The sequence below is a fragment of the Rhinoderma darwinii genome, chromosome 1, assembly GCF_050947455.1.
Source record: "Rhinoderma darwinii isolate aRhiDar2 chromosome 1, aRhiDar2.hap1, whole genome shotgun sequence".
Taxonomy (NCBI): Eukaryota; Metazoa; Chordata; class Amphibia; order Anura; family Rhinodermatidae; genus Rhinoderma; species Rhinoderma darwinii.
Window position 1 is genome coordinate 360,584,426 of NC_134687.1, and position 24,904 is coordinate 360,609,329.

General features: G+C 39.4%; 1 protein-coding gene across 50 annotated transcripts in view; it reads left to right on the plus strand.

Moving 5' to 3' along the window:
• Window positions 1–24,904, plus strand: part of PTPRD (protein tyrosine phosphatase receptor type D) — a 1,823,241-nt gene that overhangs the window by 1,545,169 nt on the left and 253,168 nt on the right. For all 50 annotated transcript variants that reach the window (XM_075826835.1, XM_075826978.1, XM_075827034.1 and 47 more), the window contains one exon: window positions 19,267–19,435. In XM_075826835.1, the coding sequence (XP_075682950.1) occupies window positions 19,351–19,435 (85 nt within the window). In that variant the 5' untranslated portion in view covers window positions 19,267–19,350. The remainder of the gene's footprint in view (window positions 1–19,266; window positions 19,436–24,904) is intronic.

Consider the following 24,904-nt stretch of genomic DNA (forward strand, 5'->3'; position numbering starts at 1 on the left):
TATGTTCATTGAAAATTACCCCTCGTTCCCCAAAAAACAAGCCCTCATACGGCTACGTCGACAAAAAAATAAAAAGTTAGGACTCTTGGAATGTGGGGATAAAAAAGAATGCTTGGTTGTTAAGGCCAAAATAGGGCTGGTTATTAAGAGGTTAATACCGCCCCTTCCACACTTATTTGTGGTAGTTCGCCGTACCGTGCCTTACTTTTACTAAGCCCTTTCTGACAGCTACAGGGATAATAGGACCTACTGTACCACAGGCTTTATAATGGGCAGATATCCAGTGACTGGGCAATCTGAGCGGGACAACTTCACTGTCGTGGGAATATCGGGACGAGTACAAGGGTGTTCAAGTCCAGGAGCTCAGGGACCAACATAGACTATTGATGGTACCAGGGAAGATGACTGTTGACTGGCACTCCACTGTGGGTTTATATATCTAGATATCTGGTTTTGTTCTTAAATTTAACAATCAGTTTATTGAAAAAATAGCCATAGCTTTATTGCGTAATGGCATTAACCCTTACGTCTCATGCACACCACTGAGTGTGCTGTGCCGATTGAGTCCCGTCAGTGATCCGAGGAAAGATAGGACATGTTCTATCTTTCCTCGGATCGGAGACTCGGACCATTCAGCCGTCAAAGTGAATGGGTCCGTGAAGATTATCGGGTGCCACTCGGATGCCGTAAAAAACGGCCTGAGTGGCACAGCGGTCGTGTGCAAGAGACCTTACTGTAGACAGGTACTGGAAGAGAAGAAGGAAATAGTGCTATTATAAAGCTTTACTTAATTCTTCTCCGCAAATACCATTATTTTTTAGTGAAAACATATGTCTTATGCTGTCAGTGACACGATTCACATAGTAGTTTAAACCTATTCTGGCCATTTTACTATGATCCGTTCTTGGGCTCTCTTGACAGTCTGTGTAGGTTCTCACACATGTGGTTTGCATCTAATTATTGCTGACATGCAAAGTGTATGTCAACACGTATTTTATCATCATATAAGTAATGCTGGGCCGACTGTTAAATAATCTCTCTGTCTCAAAGAGCACAGCATCAATGTGATACTGGCACATAGCACCATTTAAATGTGGGATAAAAAAAAAGGTGTATAAAGGCTGTGGGCTCTTTAATTCCTTTCTATTCTATGTGATAATGCTGCAAAGCTGGGATTCACATACATACAACCTACAAATAAACAGAAGATAGCCTTTGATAGGGTTTCATGGTATTTCACAGTTTGCACACTGACCTAAAATAGCAGTTGCTTTTGGCATCAACATTTGGTCTGTCAAATATTGTGTGAGCTCAAGAAAAGATTAATCCTGCACAACATGTTTCTGTAGCACAGCTTCATATATATCCAGGCTGGCCAGCCCTTCCTAGCCAGCCTTCACTGCAGCATTTCTTTCCCCACCAGATATTGAAGACCTGATCTAAAATCACTACGATAAAATATAAAGGATCAAAAATAGACAGCACTCCAAGGTATCAAAGTGAAAAACAGGTGGTTCCTTTATTCACCCATATTATCCATGTTTCAGCCCAAACTCAACACTAGATCAGTGCCGTCACTATCATCTATAATCTATCTATCTATCTATCTATCTATCTATCTATCTATCTATCTATCTATCTATCTATCTATCTATCTATCTATCTATCTATCTATCTATCTATCTCATATCTATCTATCTCATATCTATCTCATATCTATCTATCATCTATAATCTATCTATCTATCTATCTATCTATCTATCTATCTATCTATCTATCTATCTATCTGTCTGTCTGTCTGTCTGTCTGTCTGTCTGTCTGTCTGTCTGTCTGTCTGTCTGTCTGTCTGTCTGTCTATCTATCTATCTATCTATCTATCTATCTATCTATCTATCTGTCTGTCTGTCTGTCTATCTAGAACACAAGAAACTGGCGACAGCACACTGCGAACACTAATGCCACCTAAGCCACTAAATATAAATAAATATGCATTACTGCTAAATCTACTTACAATAGGAAGGTTCTTATCACACATTTTGATCAAATTGCGTGAGCCCATCTGCCTCGACAAGGCGACCTCTATGAGATGGGAACCTACGCTGCATATACACCCAGAACTGGGACTAAACCTACATATTCTTGGGGATGGTAGGAACCAGCATTAAACTAATTAAAATCACCCAGGGCAGTCTATCTATCTATCTATCTATCTATCTATCTATCTATCTATCTATCTATCTATCTATCTATCTATCTATCTATCTATCTATCTATCTATCTATCTATCTATTATCTATCTCATATCTATCTATCTATCTATCTATCTATCTATCTATCTATCTATCTATCTATCTATCTATCTATCTATCTATCTATCTATCTATCTATCTATCTATCTATCTTATCTTATCTTATCTTGTCTGTCGGCCGTATTTAGAGTTTGTGCTGGCCTAGGCACTTTTAGTGCTGACGCCCCCAATAATGCAGCTTTTCCTCCGCAAAAATCGAAACCTGTGCTAATTGTTGCGGGATTAACCTCCCCATTTAATTCAATAGGGAAAACCCTGCAACAGAAAACTAGCGATTCCACAACATAAATTGACACGCTGCGGATTAAATTAAAAAAGCACCACAGGTCAATTTCTGAACGTTTTTTCGGTGGGTTATTTACGCAGCATGTGGATGAGATTTGTTCAAATATCATCCATTCTACTGCTACTGTATTACGCTGCAGATTTTTAGCAATGAAATCCGTTGCCTAAAATCTGCAGTGTTTACACTACGTGTGGATATACCCTAAAAGAGATGCTCAGTGCTACATTAACATTCCCGCCCCTGCCCCCCACATGAACACTGGGGCCCATTTTCCCTATTATTGATCAGGTCACAGTTTATTATTCATTAGAAAAAAAAAACACTCCTGCAGCGGCTCCCTTCCCAACTGTAGCAAAAAACTCCCTGCCGGTTACCTCAGTACATCTTCCTACTTTTAAAAGTAGGCCAATGAACGGAGGTAACCTATGACCATGTGATGTAAACTAACCAATAACAGCTTAGAGCTGTCACTGCTTAGTTTACTGTCACAGACCCAGCAAGGTAAGTATAATAATCGTTTTGCTTTTTTAGTTATTATTGTTACAAATTTATTATTTTGTGTGGTTTTTTACAGGTTCGGTTGTTGGACTACGTTGGATTTGAGGACTATGATGACGGTGTTTTTATTTTCAATTAAATGGTTAACGAGGGTTGTGTGGGGGCTTTTATTTCTATAAAATATTTTTTCTGTGTGTTTTGTTTAACTTCATTATTACTGCCTTGTAATGGCAGCTGTCTCTGAAAGACAGCGTCCATTACTAAGGCGGGGCTTAGTGTTAGCACTAACCACCCCCATTATTACCCCGGTACCCACCGCCACCAGGGGTGCTACGAAGAGCCGGGTACAATCCAGTATCCGACCATCTGAAGTGATGGTTGGGTACTGGGGCGGATGAAGGCTGGTACTATTAGCCTGGGAATGGCCAAAAACAATGGCCTTTCCCACCCTGGTAATGCTAGGCCGCAGCTGCTTTATTGTATCTAGCTGGTTATGAAAAATCGGGGGACCCCAAGTTGTTTTTTCAAATGTCTATTTTTTTAAAAATCAACATGCCCCCCCCCCCCATATGTCATAACAAGCCAGATACAAAATAGCAGCAGCAGCAGCCTAGCATTACCAGGGTGGGAATACCCATTGTTTTTGGGCTTTCACAGCCTAATAATACCAGCCTGTGGTCACACCAGTCCCCGGAAATCACTTCTGATGGTCAGGTACTGGATCGTATCTGGCTCTTCCTGGCATCCCTGGTGGCAGTGGGTACCGGGGTAAAAATGAGGGGGTAAGTGTTAGCCTTTGCACCGGCTAACACTAAGCCCCGCCTTAGTAATGGACGCTGTCTATCAGACAGCCACCAATACTAAGGCACTAGTAATATAGTTTAAAAAAAAAAATAGAAAAAATATTTTATTGAAATTTAAACCCTCTACACAACCCTCATTAACCAATTTATTGAGAATAAAAACACTGTCATCGCAGAAGTCCTCGAATTCGACGTATTCCAACGACCGAATCTGTAAAAAAAACAAAAACACAAAAGAAAATTAGCAACATTAATAAGTAAAAACACAAAAATAATTATCATACTTACCTTTCTGGGTCTGTGACAGTTAACTAAGCAGTGACAGCTCTTAGTTTTTTATTTTTAAACTTTAAAGGGGTATTCCAGTTACAACAAGTTATCCCTATCCATATGGTAAAGGGGAAACTGCTGATCCGACAGCTGGGACCCCCACCGTTTACAAGAACGGTGGTTCCGTACCGCTCATTTGAACCAAGCGGCAGGTCGCTTATGCGCACTGCTGCTCCATTCATTCTCTATGGTAGTGCCGGAAATAGCCGAACGCTGTACTCGCCTATCTACGGCGCTCCCATTCTCTATGGGAGCGCCGTAGATAGGCGAGTACAGCGTTCGGCTATTTCCGGCACTACCATAGAGAATGAATGGAGCAGCAGTGCACATGAGTGACCTGCCGTTTGGTTCAAACGAGGGGTACAGGACCCCCGTTCTTGTAAACGTTAGGGGTTCCAGCTATCGGACACCCACCGATCGGCAAGTTAACCCCTACTCTACGGATAGGGGGTAACTTGTAACCGGAATACCCCATTAATGTACTGGCATATAGCTACATGCCAGTACATTAGCCTGTGTACTGATAGTACACAGGCAGTTGTTAAGACATAACTAAGTATACCCTAACAACTGGAAATATGGTCAGACAGCCCTGGGGTCCTTCAATGGACCCTGGGCTGTCTGCCCATATATGGTATGTCCCTCAGTTGTGTCACAGGGATTCCCTGACGTGATCCAAGGGACATCCCCCTTCGCAGCAGCATTCACGGGAATAGCGTTGGAGAAGAGTGGTTTATCTGATCTCCACTGTTAGAGCGGGGCTGCGGCTGTGTAATACAGCCATCGCCCCGCTCCTGACAAGTGCACGCGTGTGGTCAGCATAAGGCGATGTGACCAGCGCTGCACTAACGAGCGGCGGCGCCGGCCCTGAAGCCGTAGAACATGCCATAGAACAGTGCGCCCACCATGTTCTCTGTCTCATTAGTGTAGCGCCGGCCGCATCACCTCATGCTAACTGCGCACCCTCACTTGTCAGGAGCGGGACAATGGCTGTATTACACAGATGCAGCCCCGCTCACTACATTCATGTATAACAATACTAAGCTGTGCAGCCGCACAACTTAGTATCGCAATACATTAATTTCAACCCAACACTACGTTACATTACATTAAACATCTAGCAATACTCACCTGACACGCTCTGCCGTCCGCTCCCTCTACAGCTCTTCTGAGTCTAAGACACGCCCACTGTTCTCGGATTGGCCAATCTATTAACAGTGGGCGTGTCTTACAGATTTAGAAGCGCTGGTGAAGCGCACCCCCCCTGGCCTGTCAGTGACCTGGCCGGTCATGTCACGAGTTAAGTTCTAAATTAAAAAAATATATAATTAAATTAAAAATACGATCCTCCAGCCCCCCCCCTTGCTGGACGCCCTAGGCACTGCACCCCCAGTGCCTAGTGGTAAATACAGCCCTGATCTATCTATCATCTATCTATCTATGTATGTCTCTCATATCGATCTAGCTATCATTCATTTTCTATCTATCTATCTATCTATCTATCTATCTATCTATCTATCTATCTATCTATCTCATATCTATCTATCTATCTATCTATCTATCTATCTATCTATCTATCTATCTATCCTTTATAGGCTTTATAAACTTGTAAGCTAAACACTAGAAACTCACCTCAGGTTACTTCATCAATTTTACAGATGCATTCTCCAGCCAGACTTGACAGGCTATGCTAGTGACATTGAACAATAGTCTACCAGAATGGGTCGTTGAAAATTGTTACTGCACTGACCAAGTCACAGTCAGGCTGGATTTACACGAGCATGTTCGGTCCGTAAAGGACGAAACGTATTTCGGCCGCAAGTCTCGGACCAAACACACTGCAGGGAGCCGGGCTCCTAGCATCATAGTTATTATGTATGATTCTAGGAGTCCCTGCCTCTCCGTGGAACTACTGTCCCATACTGTAATGATGTTTTCAGTACGGGACAGTTGTCCCGCAGCAAGGCAGGGACTCCTAGCGCTGTACATAACTATGATGCTAGGAGCCCGGCTCCCTGTAGTGTGTTTGGTCCGGGACTTGCGGCCGAAATACGTTCCGTCTTTTACGGACCGAACATGCTCGTGTAAATACAGCCTCATAACCCCAATGTCTAGGAGTAATTCAAATAGTATATACTCTTATAACAGAATTTTCTGTTGTTCCGAAAATAGTAATGTGTTCAGATGTTTGTCCCTATTAACTAATCTTATAATCTGGGTTTATATTTGTTAGTGTCCAGATTGTGCTCTGAACTTAGAACCCTGCCAAATGTGGGAGCATAAAGATTGGAATTTTTTGTAACGCTGTAATAGCTTATGTATGCTAATATTACCCATGTATTATTATTATTATGTTTTATACATGTAGTGGCTCTCTCCTCTGGCTCAAAGAGGGGGATATCAAACAGCCCCCACCCCCCCATGACATCCATAGGCACTAATAAGTACTATGAACAGGGGTTGTCTTCATGAAACAATTAAAGAGAACCTTTCTGTATATATTTTTCAGTGCCTGATGAAGGTCGTATGAGACTGAAATGTCGTACGCAAATATTCACAGGCAAAATTAAAATAAGAAAAATTATTTCACACCAATCGGTGTGCCGAGTACTTTGTTTTTTTTTATTAAAGAAAACCGTCACTAGGTCATATAAGTTAAACTGACCTGAATAGAGCTGTCTCCCTGATTCCAGCGCTGTTTTGTTTTTTTTCCTGTACTCCCCCATTCCAGAGATATGGTCCACTGTTGTATTGCCTCCCTATATGCTAATTTGCTGTGGTTAGCCAACAGGGCGTGAATTACCATCATTCTCCAGTGGTGGAGCTATCTTTCCTGTCTCTGATACTGACCAATCAGCACGAGGCAGCTGGAGGGTAGTTCACGTCCTGTTGGCTAACTACAGCAAATTAGAATATAGGGAGCCAATGCAACAGTGAGTCATATTTTTGGAACGATGGTTCAGAAAAAAAACCAGCGTTGAAATCAGGGAGACAGCGCTATTCAGGTCAGTAACACAGTTCAATTTATATGACCTAGTGACAGGTTCTCTTTAAGTAATTAATGAGATGTACAAAAAATTCTTATAAAGTATATAAACTGTTAAAAAAACCACGTTTAATAAATGTATCCTAGAGTCCATGGTTCCTCACTGTGCCTGTGAAGCATAAATTGCTATTCTGAATGCACTTTCTCCCCTCTTCTTGTAGTCACACAGTCCCATCCCTTTAAGAATATTTCGTATTCCTCCAGATGACAGAAAAGTAGGTTACAGACAGTGCAGCTACCTGATTTTCTGCTATTTGTTTAGATTGAAACTTGGTTTCCATGACAGTGAGTTTTCAGATTCCCAGTAGATATCTTTTTTTTCTTGTTTCTCGACTGATTAGCGAGACAAACCTTTTTATGGCTGTTTTATCTATGACTTTTTACGCTTTGTGTTGTTAGACATAGTCAAAACAGAATCCTCTGTAGGAAACATTTTGTCTGAGAGCGGATGACACATTGTACTGTAATGCTGTACAGCGCCACCAGGGGTTATCATCCTTACAAGGTTTTTGCTTAGCTTTGGAAGTGTTGAGACTATTACTATATTGTCTGTACATTCTGCTATTAGTTGAAATTTCCCCAAAGCCTTGTTATTGACATATTAGCATATTTACACCAACTAGAATATTTTCTGTAATAATGTGAAAATAGAGTCCCTCATCTGAACAAGACTCATATGACAAGATTGTTTATTTTTCCTTTATGACATTTCTATCTTTGTTATAAATATGTATAAGATCTGATTATGTTATATGTTGCAAAGGTAACATTTGTTTACTTTAAATGTGATATTATGAGTTGTGATCTGTAGTTTTATATAGGACTTTAGGTAAACCTGTATTTATGCAGCATTGTACAATAGTAGGATGGATGGGCAAATATTATCTCCAATAAGATACTTATGGAAACATACCCGTATACTACCTCATGCTCAAACCGGGAAATGTAGCTCTGCTATATAGTATATGTCGTTGTGTTAACAATTTGGCTGCTGGTGGGTTAGTTAGTGGGGAATTGTACTGCAGTGCTTAGTAGGTCCCTTTGGTTAAAAGGGGGCTGCGTATTGAGATACAGAATCTGCTGCCTCTTTTGTGTGGGAATATCCTGCAGTGCATAATAGAGAAAAAGACACAATGGAGCGTATATGCCTTCTACACAGTGAATAGAGGTAATCTAGCAAAATAGGACACTTCTTATAAATGTATTTATGTATTCATTCATTCTCTTCTTTACAAAAACAGTCCTGAGAACATAATATTGGCTGAATAATATGTATATGGGCATTCTGTAGTATATGGATCAGAACCGTCCTTGTTAGCAGTTGGATAAAGCGACTTGTAAAGTGTGGCAATTTTTTAATCTGCTCAACCTTTTACTTCCTCCGTGCATTCAAGACATTTGTCCTCGGGGTTAACTGGAGCTACAGAAGTGGGAGAAAGTGTTTTTAATTTCAAGGGTCAGGAGCTGGAAGAAAAACGATAAATATTTCCTTCCTAAGCAGTCATCATGCTGGAGCAGGTCATTAATTTAAAGGAGGCTTTCCATTGATGGAGCTCATTCAGCTGTCCAAATGATGGGTGAGCTGGTACTGCTGTCCTGACTTCCACGCAAACACACTAGATTGTGCGGTTATTTACCTATGATTTGTTCAGGGGAAGGATGCTCGGCACCATTTAATGAGAATGATGAGGAGAGTGGTGGGATTTTTGTGTTTGACCGAGCAGTGAATAGTTAAATGCAAGAGCCCTGAGAGATTCCAGAAATATAAGCCTCATCGCCAAATGAATTTATATTGTATGAGTCAAAGACTTTCTCTGTTTTGTGGTCTAGATCCCTAGTTGCAGTTCTGTCTGTTAAGAGGCATCACAATGAATTATGCACAAGATTGCCTGAATACCTAATTCTGTCTGGATTTGGAAGCATCATACATTACAGCGTTAGCACTGCTTTATGGTGAATTTCCTCACGCTTTTTCCTCCCCACGCTTTTACATTGCAAAATACAGGGACATTTTCAATAGAGCACATAGGAAAATTACATAATATTTGCTCTTCTAGAAAGCAGCTGTTTTGTTCTTCAGGATTTAGGTCCTGTTCACATCCGCATTTGGTTTCCGTTCATCGGTTCCGTTTCGATGACCAAAAAGCCGAACGGAAACCATAGCTTCCGTTTGCATTACCATTGATTTCACTGACAATGCTTACATTGCAGTCGATTTCTGTTACTTTCCATTCCGTAAAGGTTCCGTTTTTTTTACGGAAACAATAGTCGACAGCACTATTGTTTCCGTGAAAAAAAACAGAAACTTTATGGAACTTGGAGGCACGGGACTTATATAGTTGAGAATGTGTATGGGGCAGCCTGAGGAAACAAAGATCAAGCAAGTTTTTAACGTGCCCAAACCTTTGTTCTCCAAGTGGGTTAACGCTGCCAGAGACCAAAAACATTTGGGCAGATTGCTTCTGTGTCTGGGTCTAGAAAGTGTACAAAAATGCGCCAAATTGTTTGGTGCAATTTTGATTATTGCACCTTACTAGACACTTTTTAAAAGTGTTCTGAAGAGGAGCATGGCTTAGCGGGAAAAGGGCATGGCTTGCCAGAAAAGGGGTATCATTGTGCGCCAAAAATATTGGCACAAAATTCTTCAGCAAAATAAGCCAAATTAAAAGTGGTATAAGGAAGAGAAAAGTGTCTAACAGGTCATGCAAGTGGCCCCAAAATTATCATACAGCTTCCACCACTGTGATAAATTTGTCACATTTTGTGCCTGTCTAGTCTAAGGCCTCATGCACACAACCATGCATTTGTGTCCGCATACTATTCGCAATTGCGGATAGTATATGGTAGATTATATCCTATGGGCCCATGCACACGACCGTGGTTTCCTCTTGTCCATTGCAGGGAGCCCGGAGCGGAAAAAAAAATAGGACATGTCATTTTACGGACCGCAATTGTGGTCCGGGCTCCTTGAAGTCAATGCACATCTTGTGTATGCACAGTCCGTAATTGCGGATGGCCCATGGATGAAACTCTGCGGCCATTGTGTGTGTGTGTGCGTTGTTCATGAAAGCCTAAGACACACTAGGTCAGAAGCAAAATTTCTCTGAGAAGTCGTAATGTTGGCAACTATGTCTTTGGGTAGGTTTGGAAACAAAGACAGGTAAAAGAAAGATAAAAAGAGTAACATAAGTGCTAGTTGATATACTGCTGAACAGTAAACAGTACAATGACTGCCCATTTTATTGAGAAATATACAAGATTAGCCTGAAACTCTAAAATCTGGGGATGAGATTTGTTACACGATTCTGCAAATACATAAAATTAGAAAAATAAACACTACAATTCCTACGAGACTATTTGCTAAATAGCTGAATGCAATGTCATAAATCATTTCTACCTGAAGGAATACTTTGAGGAATATTAAATTTGGAAAGTTAAACCATTGCATATTAAAGCACAAATGGAGCTACTAGAACTCAGTATTGCTGATCACGTAAAATGTTTTGCTTTTGATTGACCCTTTTTTGGTACGGTAGTGTATGCTAGCCCCATTATTTACATGCCAGTTCTCTGCCCTCATGAAATCTATTGTTGGGTACAGACCTATGCACTTGCAGCATAGGAAACATAAAAGTACAAACGTATTCCCCAATTACTTATGATCTCCATTACAAAAATATGTTTTAGCTAATTAGAATTTCATTGACCTTTTTGCTGGCACTTTTGTGTAAGTACCTACTGTAACCATATTCAAGTGCAGTATTACACAGATATTGTATGACAATATGCAGAGCATTACATTGCATATGTGCTTTGATGCACCTTACTGACATCTATATTTGCATTTGTTATAGAATATATCTGTCTTACTCTATTACTCATAATATAAATATAAATACTTTTTTACTTCCTGGTATAGTACTCACCAAACCCCCAGCAATTAAGTATTATTTCTGGAGGAAGCAGCCTCTGGCCAGACATTACCCCTGGCCACAGGATAGGCTCTCTGCTCTTGTGGGACAGGATAGGCTCTCTGCTCTTGTGGGACAGGATATGCTCTCTGCTCTTGTGGGACAGGATATGCTCTCTGCTCTTGTGGGACAGGATAGGCTCTTCTCTTGTGGGACAGGATATTCTCTCTGCTCTTGTGGGACAGGATATGCTCTCTGCTCTTGTGGGACAGGATAGGCTCTCTGCTCTTGTGGGACAGGATAGGCTCTTCTCTTGTGGGACAGGATATGCTCTCTGCTCTTGTGGGACAGGATATGCTCTGCTCTTGTGGGACAGGATAGGCCCTTCTCTTGTGGGACAGGATATTCTCTCTGCTCTTGTGGGACAGGATATGCTCTCTGCTCTTGTGGGACAGGATAGGCTCTCTGCTCTTGTGGGACAGGATAGGCTCTTCTCTTGTGGGACAGGATATGCTCTCTGCTCTTGTGGGACAGGATATGCTCTCTGCTCTTGTGGGACATGATATGCTCTCTGCTCTTGTGGGACAGGATAGGCTAACTGCTCTTGTGGGACAGGATATGCTCTCTGCTCTTGCTCATAGTGAAGGATTTTGCTCTCTCTATAATGCCCATATGTCCCAATAGGGCATATGAATAGTAATTCAAAGTTGATACAACACCTTTAAGGCTTCTAAGTTAAAAGCAATCTAATCTGTCATGGGGACTCCTTTAAACACTATAGCCATTTATCCTGCAATCATTAATTTTGCTTGAAGGGGTATTCCCAACTTAGACATTTATGGCATATTCATAGAAAATGGCATGAACATCTGATAGATGACCTGCACCTATATCGATAAAGGGGGTCGCCCCCAACCCCCTGTTTCACCTGGTGAAGTGATAAATTGACAGTGTAGAGTGGGCCGGGCGTGGCTCTTTCATTCTATTCTATGGGAGTTCTAAAAACAGCCAAGCAAGCGCTCAGGGATATGCCAAAATGTCTAAGTTGAAAATAGCCCTTTAAGGATTATTTTTTGGTTTTTGTAATTGTATTTTATAGTGTTGTTGTTATCATATGTATCACATGGAGTAAAAATAAAAGAATAATTTAATATTTAGGATGTTCTGCAGAAGTATTCTCTGAAGCAAGAAAAGAACTGAAAGGACCAGCTATTATTGATCAAATATTATTGGCACCATAGTCTGCACAGAATAGTCTCAATGTTAGGAATTGCATATAATAAAGCCACACAATGAAGCTGAGTTTCAGATTGTGAGAATTTAAATTTTTATGGTTAGGAAATATATGCACCTGCTTTACTGGTGTGTGATAGCTCATCACGTACTGTGGCCAAATGAAATTGTTATGACTGTTTCACATACCTATATGATTTGGTTATTATTTTACAAAGATCATGTGGTTAGTCTGTTACAAAGGTTACTTGATAAACCATGTCATAAAATCATAGTTATGATCTTTATTTTTGTTCACATTTCCTAAATGTATACGCTACCACTTTAAAGGTAGACTTCTACACCAAGAGATGTCTAAGCATTTTGAATAGTAGGTGCTTTTATTGAAATTCCTGGGTTCTATTACCTATAGAATAATAACCAGAGAGCTGGTAATAAGTTTTTTTTCAAGTTTACATTGGGGCAAGTACTACTTTCTGAAGAAACTGAACAAATGATGAGTTCATACTGTATTTTATATATTATAATGGTAAAAGTCCTTTCCATTACACATTCTGTAACAGAATAAGTAAGATCAGAGAACTAGTCTGGATACAGATGTCGGAAATTTATGGCACATCTGGTAAGGGCAAAGAGCCGTTTTAATTGTTCCGCCAAGATGTCTAGGAGTCCAGTGACTGTAAACAGAGAACTTGATCACCTCTGAGGTTTCAAGTGGGATTTGGGATTGTAATAATACTAAAAAAGAGGGTAGTATAGCATTTGTGCCTTGGGAAAGTGAAATATAGTTCAGCTATTTAAATAAAGCAAATCCCCCTTTATTATAGAGTTGTTGGATTCTTTGCACATTGCCCTTATTGAATAAGATTGTTGGTCATTACATATTATTGAATTATTCATTACAAAATATTCTTTCTATGCACTAATGCATATTATACGACTAAAATGCAGCTATTTTGTGTTATGTGTAGTTTTTAATAATTTATATGGAAAAGGTAATTTTATCCTCCCATATATATATATATATATATATATATATATATATATATATATATATATATATATATAGTACAACCAGGTCTTACAGTTTAACATGAAAGTTGCTCTTTCCACCCAACATTCCTGTTGAAATTAAATGAGTGTGACAAATTGAATTGGTACCTTCCAAGAATTTGCCTTTTTTTTTCCACATCTAAGGCCAGGGCTACATAACTTCTTTGGTCGTGCGACATCAATTTACACACAAGACAAAAATTGGTGCAATTTCTCTGCAGCTTGCTGCTTCACGACTATTTTAGGGCATGCTATTCTGTCCGCATCAATGCCGCACAGAATCTGCGTTGCATATTCTGTTGCGGCTTTGCCTAAAATTGGCATTAAATTGATGCGGACTAGCCGTTGCATATTGAGGGGAAGAGGGCTTCCCTTCTCTCTATCAGTGCAGGATAGAGAGAAGGGACAGCCCTTTCCCTAGTAAAAGTAAAATGAAATTCATACTTACCTGGCCGTTGCCTTGGTGACGCGTCCCTCTTTCGCCATCCAGCCCGACCTCCCTGGATGACGCGGCAGTCCATGTGACCGCTGCAGCCTGTGATTGGCTGCAGCCGTCACTTGGACTGAAACGTCATCCTGGGAGGCCGGACTGGAGGAAGAAGCAGGGAGTTCTCGGTAAGTAGGAACTTCTATTTTTTTTACAGGTTGATGTATATTGTGATGGGAAGTCACTGTCCAGGGTGCTGAAACAGTTACTGCCGATCGCTTAACTATTTCAGCACCCTGGACAGTGACTATTTACTGACGTCGCCTAGCAACGCTCCCGTAATTATGGGTGCACACACGTAGTCACCCGTAATTACGGGAGCCCCATTGACTTCCTCAGTCTGGCTGTAGACCAAGAAATACATAGGTCCAGCCAGAATGAAGAAATTTCATTTTAGTAAAACCAATACTCTCCGCAGCACACATAACATCTGCGGACTTCATTGCAGAAATTTGACTCTCCATTGAAGTCAATGGAGAAATTCCGCAATGAGTTCGCAACAAGTCCACTACACGTCCGCAACAACCATTGTATGCTGCGGACACCAAATTCCGCTCTGCAGCCTATGCTACGCAGCGGAATTGTCCGAAACGTGTAAACGAACCCAACCACAAAGCTGTGGAAGGCAATGGAGAAACGTGTATGCTGCGGATTTCCGCTGCGGACTGTCCGCAGCGGAATTCCAGAGCAATTCCGCCACGTCTGGTCATGCCCTTAGGGTGCGACTTGGTTGCCAGTCACATGCGATTCAGGCATTGCCACATCCAAAAAACACCCAAAAAATGACAATTCGCTGACAAGTCACAAGTGAGTTGCAGTTAAACACAACTTACATTATTGTCTATGCACGCAGAGTCGCGTGCAATCTGCAACAAAAAATTCAACAGCATTAGATTTTTTGCGACTGTCGTGTTGCGGTCACGTGTTGTAACGTGACCACATTCACAATCGTTACTTGCAATGGCACATTACCACATTGCATTCTTCATGTCATGCAACCAATGTTGCTGTGTTGCCCTAGCCTAAAACGGAGTCTGTGATGGGTTTTATTGCCTGTTCAAATATCAAGCTACATGGCTATCCTACTATTCTACTCAGATCCTGCATTAGGCCGGGTTCCCACATAGCGTAAACGTTGTGGAATTTCCGCAACGGAATTGTGTGGGAAAATTCCGCAGCATTTACAGTAGCAGCAAAGTGGATGAGATTTAGAAAATCTCATGCCCACGCTGCAGAAAAAAACTGCAGCGGAAACGTCAATAAATTTACCTGTGGTGTGGAATTTAATTCCGCAGCATGTCTATTTATGCTGCATTTTAGTTGATTCTGTTGCGGGTTTTCCCCATTAAATTCAATGAGAATGCAAGTCCCGCAACAGGAAGCCAAGTGTTGCGGCATATTCGCAGCGATTATCCTGCAAAAATCGTAACTACGGAAAAATAAGTCTGTGTTTCTTCGTCCAGTCAGGCCTCCTGGGATGAAGTTGCATCCCATGTGACCGCTGCAGCCAATGAACCTACCCTTGCATTCAGTTGTGATTGTATGACTGATTGGTGTATATAAATATATAGTAAAAAAATGGCAGGACTCCAAAAGTTTCAACTGAAAAAAATGGATTCTTTATTAACCCATATGAAAAAGTTTTTTTTCACTTTAAACTGTTGTATTGCTGACATAAATTTACTATGTTTATTGTATTGGACGCTGATACAGGGTCCACTGGCCGTCAACCATATACCTATATTTTTTTAAACACAGTGCTGCTTCCTTGTATGCAATATATATATATATATATATATATATATATATATATATATATATATATATATATACAGTATACAGCGTGTATATATATATATAGTGTTCATTATGTGTTTGTTTATGTGTATATATATATATATATATATATATATACACACATATATAATTTTTTTCACTCAATATTCAGATTTAAAAAAAATTGCTATTGAAGCATTGTACTATTATTTTTTAACCTTTCAGTCAGCTATAGATTTTGACCAGACTTTTAAGACCTATTTGATCATGGATTATTATTTTACCAGTTTATGAAGTGTGATTCCAAATCCTTTCTTTTATATGGATCAGACCTTCCGTGTAAGTGTTGAACGGCACAAGAAAACAAAGCAACCTTTCCTCCCTCCTAGAGCACATTCTATATATCTCCATCTCTGTGATAGTATCAAAGTCATTATGTAGCAGTTGGCTCGGATACGCTTGCACAGACACAAATTGAGTCCGACAGGACTGATGTCTTATGGATGTTGCTGCTATTTGAAATGCTGGCATGAAGATGGTTATGATGATAAGAGTGAGCTGGTGCCCTCAGCGCATGGCCTACTATGATTTCAGTGGCTTTCATTCATGTCAGGGGCATAGTACATACTATCAAAGGACAAGCAGGAGAGAAGATGAACGCCAGGTGTGCTGCTGAAATATAACATGCGACAAATACCCAAGTGTCAGCTATATAAACTATATATATCATCTGTTTAAAATATTTGAAAGTTCAAAGACCGAAGACTTCAGGTTTCAGTATCATAATATTTCATGTACATTAATTTTATCATGTCAGTTTATATTACTGATTGCATTGAAGCGCTTTGAACTGCTACTGGGTTTATGAATCATTGGGATCCCAACATTATGTACCTCTTGTATTCCTAGAAGTTTAGGTGTTTATGCATATAGACATCCATATCTCCATGTCACCTTGCTAACACCAATAATATATACTTTGTGTCATGGAAACCTACACCTACTAGCATGCACTATAAGGGTATATCACACCCTGATTGCTCTGGATACTTCTAAAGGAAGATATTAGGGTACAATAAAGAATCTCTATAATAAATTGTAATGAATGGCAGATTTAAAGGTTATGTCTACCTTCACAGAAAAATTGTTATTATTGTCCCAATGCATCTCAAATTTAAAAAAATGATGCAACTTTGCAATAGGTTTTGATTAAAAATTCCTTACCATTTTATTTCTACAGCTCTTATTCAGGCTGGGAATCTCCATTGTGACTGACAACAAACTACATGTAGTCTGATCCTGCAGTCATATTATAATATTATATTCTATCTGTCCTCCACTTCTTGCTAACCTACTAAATGTATGCCAGTATAAAGTACAGGACAAATGTAAGAAAGTGTGATTTCATGATCAGACTACACAGAGTTTGTTGTCTGTTTCCATGGGGACATGTAGGTCAGCATAGGAACTGTAACAAAAATTGGACATTTAAAAAAAAAAGGCATATTGCACAGTGGCTTAATTTTTCATTTTAGATGCATTAGGGTGATAAAAAAAATTAGTTGCGAAGGTGGAAACCTTTAAAAGCTCTTATATGTCAGGAAGTCTTGAAACCTAGGGCTGTAACTCAGAAATTTTGCTTGACATTTCTTTGGCAACCTGTCAGTGTACCTTAGGCAAATGCAGTGAATATATCAAACAGTGGGATGTTTATTCTGAAAGTGAGATACTGTAGGATAAAGAATTATACATCTATCATATAAGTCTAGTAATTTTTCTTTGACGATTAATGTGTTATATCCTTTTTCCACATTGAATACATTAACTGATAATGACAAATAACCGTAGAGATTTGAACGCTCAGGGCATCAAATCCCACATTTCTATTCTGGGTGGTTTAAAAGGATCTACAATGCTCTAAATAATGGCATCTGTAAGATGTCCACAAAGGGTTAAACTACTAGGCCACACAGAGCGAATGCTGTTCAGGCACCAACCCACCCCAGAACTAGGAGTTTGAGGGTACCATATACTGTTTCCGCAGTCTTTTTGAAAGGAATGTGCAGCCAGTGCATTAAGACGGAAACTTAACTATCTGATGATGGAGACACTTTAAGGCCATGTTCAGACGTGGCAGAATTTTTCAGCTGAAAATGCTGATGCAGATTCTTTGCAAATTTGCAGCAACATTTGCATATTTGACAGGTAATTTAGACATTGCAGATATCACCGCAGACTTGCTGCAGATTTCATCCATTGCAATTCAAATGCTGAAATCCGCAGTGAAATTCCGCTTCTTCTCCACAACATAATGAGCGTGCTGCGGAGGGAAAATTCAGCTTAAATTCCACACAGTTATTTTCCGCAACGTCTGAACTAAGTTTCCTAAAAATGTATAGAAATAAATGTAAAAAACGGCTGCTGCAGAATTCCACTGTGGACTGTCCGCAGCGGAATTCAACAGCATTTCCTCCACGTGTGAATGTGCCCTAACAGTCACATTTACCGAGGTTTTACTTATGTGATGCACTCTTTGGCCATGTGGGTCCCAATGTCTGCCAATAAAATTCCTTATATAAAATAATGTGCTTCATCTTGAAGTGTCCATGTGTATTACAGGACATCTGTCAGATTTGAAAATTCTCCTACTGAAGTCCATATTCTTGACCACATAATTCATCATTACAGTAATTAATATTTGTATAAGTTATATTTGCCAGGCCAGTAGTTTAATAAGCTAAAAAAAAAATAGCAATTTTTATGAGGCAGAATTATTTAGAGGGTTTTTTTTACTTCCTCCTTCCCCACTCCTCGCAGCCAATACAAAGATCATTTCTCACATCTTTTTCAAATTCGAATTTACTGTTGCACTGATTTAAACTTGTGCTGTCTTGGGATTTATTCTACTGTATAATTCATCGTCAAGAGGCAATTATTAAGTTTGCAATGTTTATGGTCAAAATGGTTGAATATATACTAAATATATTTGTTCTAAAGTCTCATAGTATTAAGGATAATTATGGAGTTGAACATTTCCCTTGTGCCAAGTAATAAACATGTAATGCCAAGCACTGCCCAATCTCAACAAGTGTAATCCACAGATACCTTCTACCGGCTCTATATGTTTTGTGATGCTGAAGTACATTATGTCTGTGCCTTGTAAATCCATATTGGAAAAGCTTTCCACTGATAAATGCTTTATAAATATGTATTGAATTTTGTATGCACAAACATGTGTAATACATTAACCTGGCACTACTTTTACTAAAATGACAGCTAATTATGAAGATAAATTATTCGGGTGATGATCTGACCAGGGGAGGAAACCATCTGGGATTAGGTTTACTTTGCTGTAATACATCACCAGCTCTGCCAAACTTCTTCTTGGCATTGAGTGTGCTGGCAAAAATACAAAGTGTGTAACGTGCATTAGTTAGGAATAGTTTTACAGTGTGTTTCATGATGGCCATTAGTCGTTAATAAGCTAAAAGAATCATAGTCTTATCTATGCTTTATTTTTTCCTGTCTTTTCAGGTTGTGAAAATACTGCACTGAAACACTTAAAGTGGGTAGACACCCGTTGGCTTTGAGAGCTGGTAAAATTAAGCCTTCCTAAGCATGCAGGTGCCCAGCTGTCAGATGATGAACTTTGCCAGGCCAATGCTGGTACTTCTGTGCTTCCTACTCCATGCTGATGCTGAAAGTAAGTCAATCGCTTTTTTTCCGTTTGAGGTCTTGACCGTAATGAGCAGTTTTGTATTTGGCTGGCAGACTTTGAGGGCCTTTCAACAGGGCAAAGCTTTACAAAAACACAGTAAGCTGTAAGGAACTCAATGCAGCTCAACTTACCAGGATGCCCAGACTAACGGGATACAACATATAAATCACTTGTTCAATATGGAACTGTACTGTTTCTGCTCATGTGATTCTACTATTATTGTTACTGTATTGTTATTCTGTAGACCAACAGCATGCAGCCAGTGGATCGCCAGCTGTTTTGGAACTACAACTCCCAGCATACCTAAGGATTTGTAGGACAACAGCTGGAAATCTATAGTCTGCAGATACTGCTGTAGACTAAACAAAATCACACGGAGTTCACTTTAAATCCTGTTTTGTATAGTCCATGGCAGCTGCCACCGCAGTTGCTTGAGAGTAGTCCACATACATTAAGAGATTCTTTTGAACAAACGCTAACATATCAAGGAGATAAAGATTATAAGATGGACTATTAGGTAGTTTTTGACAACTGCCAAGGTTTAATAGACTCCAAAATGTAAACAATATAAGCCAAGTCATTTTTTTAGCGACGCGGACTCATTACGGAGTATATGCTTCCTGTTTGATTAGGGGTTAATTGGAAAAGAAGGACTGAGAATAAAATTATTTGTTATGGTCAATCTAAACCGTACTTTTCTACATTTTCGCTTACTCTTGTCTAGTTCATATATACTATAGACCACATGATTTGCATAAATAATTACACAAATAGTTTAATTTCACAAATTTATAGTCTTATCTTAAGCCAGTGTAAATCATTTACAGCTAAACTATTTGTGCTATCCTATAGAAAAATCCTGTCCAGAATCATGGATAAGCACTGACTTCCACTGCCCACTTACATTGAGTGACTTTATACACCCCCATACAGAGAAAACTGTCAGTGAGTGTGTGTGGGTGAAGAATTAGTGGTTGTCGTGGGGGATCGCAGTGGTCGGCTTTCCGCAAACCAGACATCTATGGCATATCTTATTTATATGACACAAATGTATGTGGTGGAGATAAAATCCAGTGCTAGGGACCCTTCCTGAATAATGAAAATGTCATACACCGATTTTCTCCGGTGTTTCCCCTTTACCTCATGACTAGACATTGCTAACATCTTCTATAGTCATTGTGAATGTCTCTAAGGCCGGATTTACACGAGCGTGTGCCTTTTGCGCGCGCAAAAAACGTGCAAAAAAAGATACTTAACAGCTCCGTGTGTCAGCCCCGTATGATGCGTGGCTGCGTGACTTTCAAGCAGCCGCCATCATTATGACACTCTGTTTGTATGTTTGTAAACAGAAAAGCACGTGGTGCTTTTCTGTTTTCATTTATAGTTTTTACTTCTGTTGCGCGAATCACACGGAAGTGCTTCCGTGTGCTGCACGTGATTTTCACGCACCCATTGACTTCAATGGGTGCGTGATGCGCAAACAACGCACAAATATAGGACATGTCGTGAGTTTTACGCAGCGGACACACGCTGCGTAAAACTCACGGACAGTCTGCATTGCCCCATAGACTAACAGGTCCGTGCGAGGCGCGTGAAAATCATGCGCGTTGCACGGACGTATATCACGTTCATCTGAATAAACCCTAAGACTTATGATCTTATGAAGTGTGTTTAGCAATATGTAATAAATAAACATTTTGGTTTTATATCATGAAGATGGTTCTTTAGAGGGAAAAACACACAGCAAAAACAACAACATAAAATGCTCTTAACTTACGCAAATACATGTTGGCATGACATTGACCCACTTTGATTATGAAATGTTTTTTTAATTTGTGTGCAGTTGGAAGGATTTTGTTGACATTTATTTAAGGAATATATGAAAGCTTCTTCTACAAAGAGTGCTTCTCAATCAATAATTTGCCATCCGATAGAGAGCTTCCAATCCCCTTCTTTCCTTTGCACAACCATGGAGTTGGAGAATAATACAATTCTGGCTGCCTATAACCACAACTAGGAGTTCTCACTATTAATACATTTATACAACAACCTGTGAAGCCAATTTGAGCGGTATAAATCTGTATACATTGAGTTCTCTAGTGGTGGGTGGCGGAAAACAAGTTGTATCAGAGATGAACAAGAACTGAGACGTGAAGGTGGATGGGTTGACCTCATAACCTCAGGTGCACGCCTCTGAGTACAACTACACAATGACAAAGTGTTATAGATGAAGCACATACAACAAATAATTTTTATTCTTAAAATAATAAAAAATTACAGCTTAAAATACGACATGGGCATAATTGTACAGCTTCAGTTTACTCACCATAACCAAACAGTTCTTACCTATAATACCAGATATTTTATTTTCACATATTGTACAATATACTAATGCAGTACCGGGTCAAGCGCATACATTAATATTCAAAAGTGTGAATTGTCATTTTGTTCATGAAACCTTTTTATTTTTGGATGCGTAGTCATTGCTTTTCATCTACTGCTCTTTATTATGGAAATTTCAGCCCAAATACAATTGACCCACTTTAATTATGAAATGTTTTTTTAATTAGTGTGCAGTTGGAAGGATTTTGTTGACTTAGTACATAACATTTATTTAAGGAATATATGAAAGCTTCTTCTACAAAGGGATTTTACAAAATCCACATTCGGAGGAAAAATGTCACCTCCAATATCCGGTGACAAGTTATAGTGGAATGTCCCTAAATTAAGATAATTAAAAATAAAAACATGAAAGGACTTCTTTGAGCTGACCTTGTGTAGCTTGCAATTCATTGTAGTATCGCTCTTACAATGCAAGGGTCACTTTGTAAGATTATATATCAATTTCTGCCCTGGATTGTCACGGGCATTACTAAATTGTTTTACCATAATAGTTAGCATTCTGCATAACCAGGAAATAAAGGAGAGCTGTGACTTGACAGCCTTTTCCACATAAAAAGCGATATACGGAACCTTATGATGAGCTCATCAATACTTTACAAGATCTCATAAAGCTGTTATACTTGAGAAAGTTGAATTCCTGCTGCTAATGAAAAATACACGTAGATACTGAAATATTAGGTTTAGCAGCTTAAATGGTTGTGCTCTTTTTTTCTATCTTTTGACATGTCCGGGAAGGTCAGAAGATCAGTGGGAGTTTGGGCTCTGGAACACCCACAGATCACTTAAACAAAGGGGCCCATAGTGCTTTTCCCAATTCCCCTGCTTCTTCAGCTTACAGTAGGCATATATGTACTGTATTCCCAAGTTATGTTGTTGGGTTCTCCATTGACTTCAATAAAGCTCTCACGCAGATCGCTGTAAACCAAAAGAACATGATGCTTGGTAGAGTGCCATGGGCCCCTTGGCTTTATCAATTTGTCTCATGGCCCAGACCCCACCAATGCTATGTTCTGACATGTCTCAATGATATGTCTAAAAGACTGTGCACATCCCCTATAAAACATAGGACAGGACAAATAGTATGGTTCTGGTATTTTGCAATGAAGTGCAGTATCGCAACCAATGCAACCCAGGAGACCAACAACACCCATGCTGCCAGTCTAAAAAGCATGGGTGCTGCTTAGACTGGCAGTCTGTCATAATGGTGTATTAAATATCTGCTATTTATGCTGTTTTCTACTTTTTTTGTAAGTTGAAAAAGTTGATCTTTCAACCTTTTCCTGGAAAGGAATATTATGACATTTCATATGGTCTTGATTATAACTGTGTGCATGCTTATGTCTCCACACTAACCTTTAAACACAAGGCAAACATAAGCAAGAAGAGCTTGTTTATTACAAAAGAATCGTATGTCACTTATGTTAGACGTGTGAACTAAATTGATTGTGCAGTTTAAGTAATTAGTTCTATTTCAAATGCATTTGTCATAGATTAGGATACTAGGAGTCGACATCTACCATGTTGGTTGTGGTAGTCATAATTACTACACTAAGTAAAGGTCACCAGGCACACACTTCAACAGCTTTCTCACTAAATCCAAATCGTACAGTATTGATATTTTGCTACAATTTGTGGTGTTCGGACTGTGCTTTTCATTACATCTACAGTTACCTTTTTTGTTAGTAATTGATTTAGAATTACTGCCAATGACTTTAACTCTGTTTGAAGCACAAATACTTTGTATGTGTCTTTTTTTTAAAGAAAATGTTTTGCCCGATTTGATGATAGTCTAACTTGATACATTGAAATTTGGAAAATACAATAACCAATAACTTGCTTCTGAACAGATAAGATTCAGAGTTGATATCTAAAATACATATATTTTTGTAAAGGCAAAATATGAATTCTGTAACATGGGATGTAGGATAGAAAGTGTATGACCCATTATTAATCACACATTTTGCGTCAGTGGTGTCATACTACGAGTTCCTTAATAGTATTATTTCCATGTTATAAAGCAAACTCAAAGTATGGAAAAGAGGTAAATTAATTTTCATCATTGCTTTGTTTATGCGTATCTGCTAGCCATAGTTGAGGTGTGTTCATGTCATTTCTTCCTTTCTAGCACATGCAATGCTGAACAGTTGTCCATGGACTGTATCTGCTATTGCAGCTCAGCCCCATTACGGCATATGGATATTATAGCTCTAGGTCCTTTACTCTATTAGCCAGACCAGAGAACCACTAGAAACAAGGCTCATGGACGCTCTTTGATTTAAATGGGCACCATGTAATACTATATTTCTCCTGCAGGAAACTTGTTTTTGCTGTCAATTTCCCTTGGTGATTATTGCTGATCGCAAGGAGTCCCAGCAGCTGGCACTCTGCTCACATTCAGCGACAACCCTTTTAAGTTGGATGTAGAAACACACATAGCCAAAAATCCACAAATAATTTGGCTGACACAACAGATAAGATCTACCTATACAGATGATCACAGTATCTTTGGGTACAAAGTAATAGTTTACAACCATCGGAAATGTAGACTGGAGGTCAAAGTATTCATAGAACACTGCAGAGATCTTCGCAGTGACTATCATACAGTTCAACCATAGGATCAGCTGTGGGTATGCCTATGTAAAACATCACATGCTGCCCATACTACACCATTCCCCGAGATCTCGGCTCAGGAACCAAATTTTTATAAATTTTACGTTGCAAAATGAATTTACATTTACTGTTTGGTGCAAAGAACGCTTAATGTTAAAACCAAAGATTCCCTTTAGGCTTTGTTAGTTTGGAGACTGAAAAAAAAGATGCGTAATAAACTTCTAAAACACAAGCATTTTTTGAAAGCTGTTTTTCATTGAATACATGTATTCTGTTGGGTATTTGTGGGGTTTTTCATGTGCTTTTTTGCCCCCTATTAAATACATTGGAATACACGACGCCTAAAATGCTCCAAAAATGGACACGGCATGTCTTTTTTACACAACGTGTAATTACATTTTACACTTGTAACAAAATGCATCATATGCACTAACAACTCAT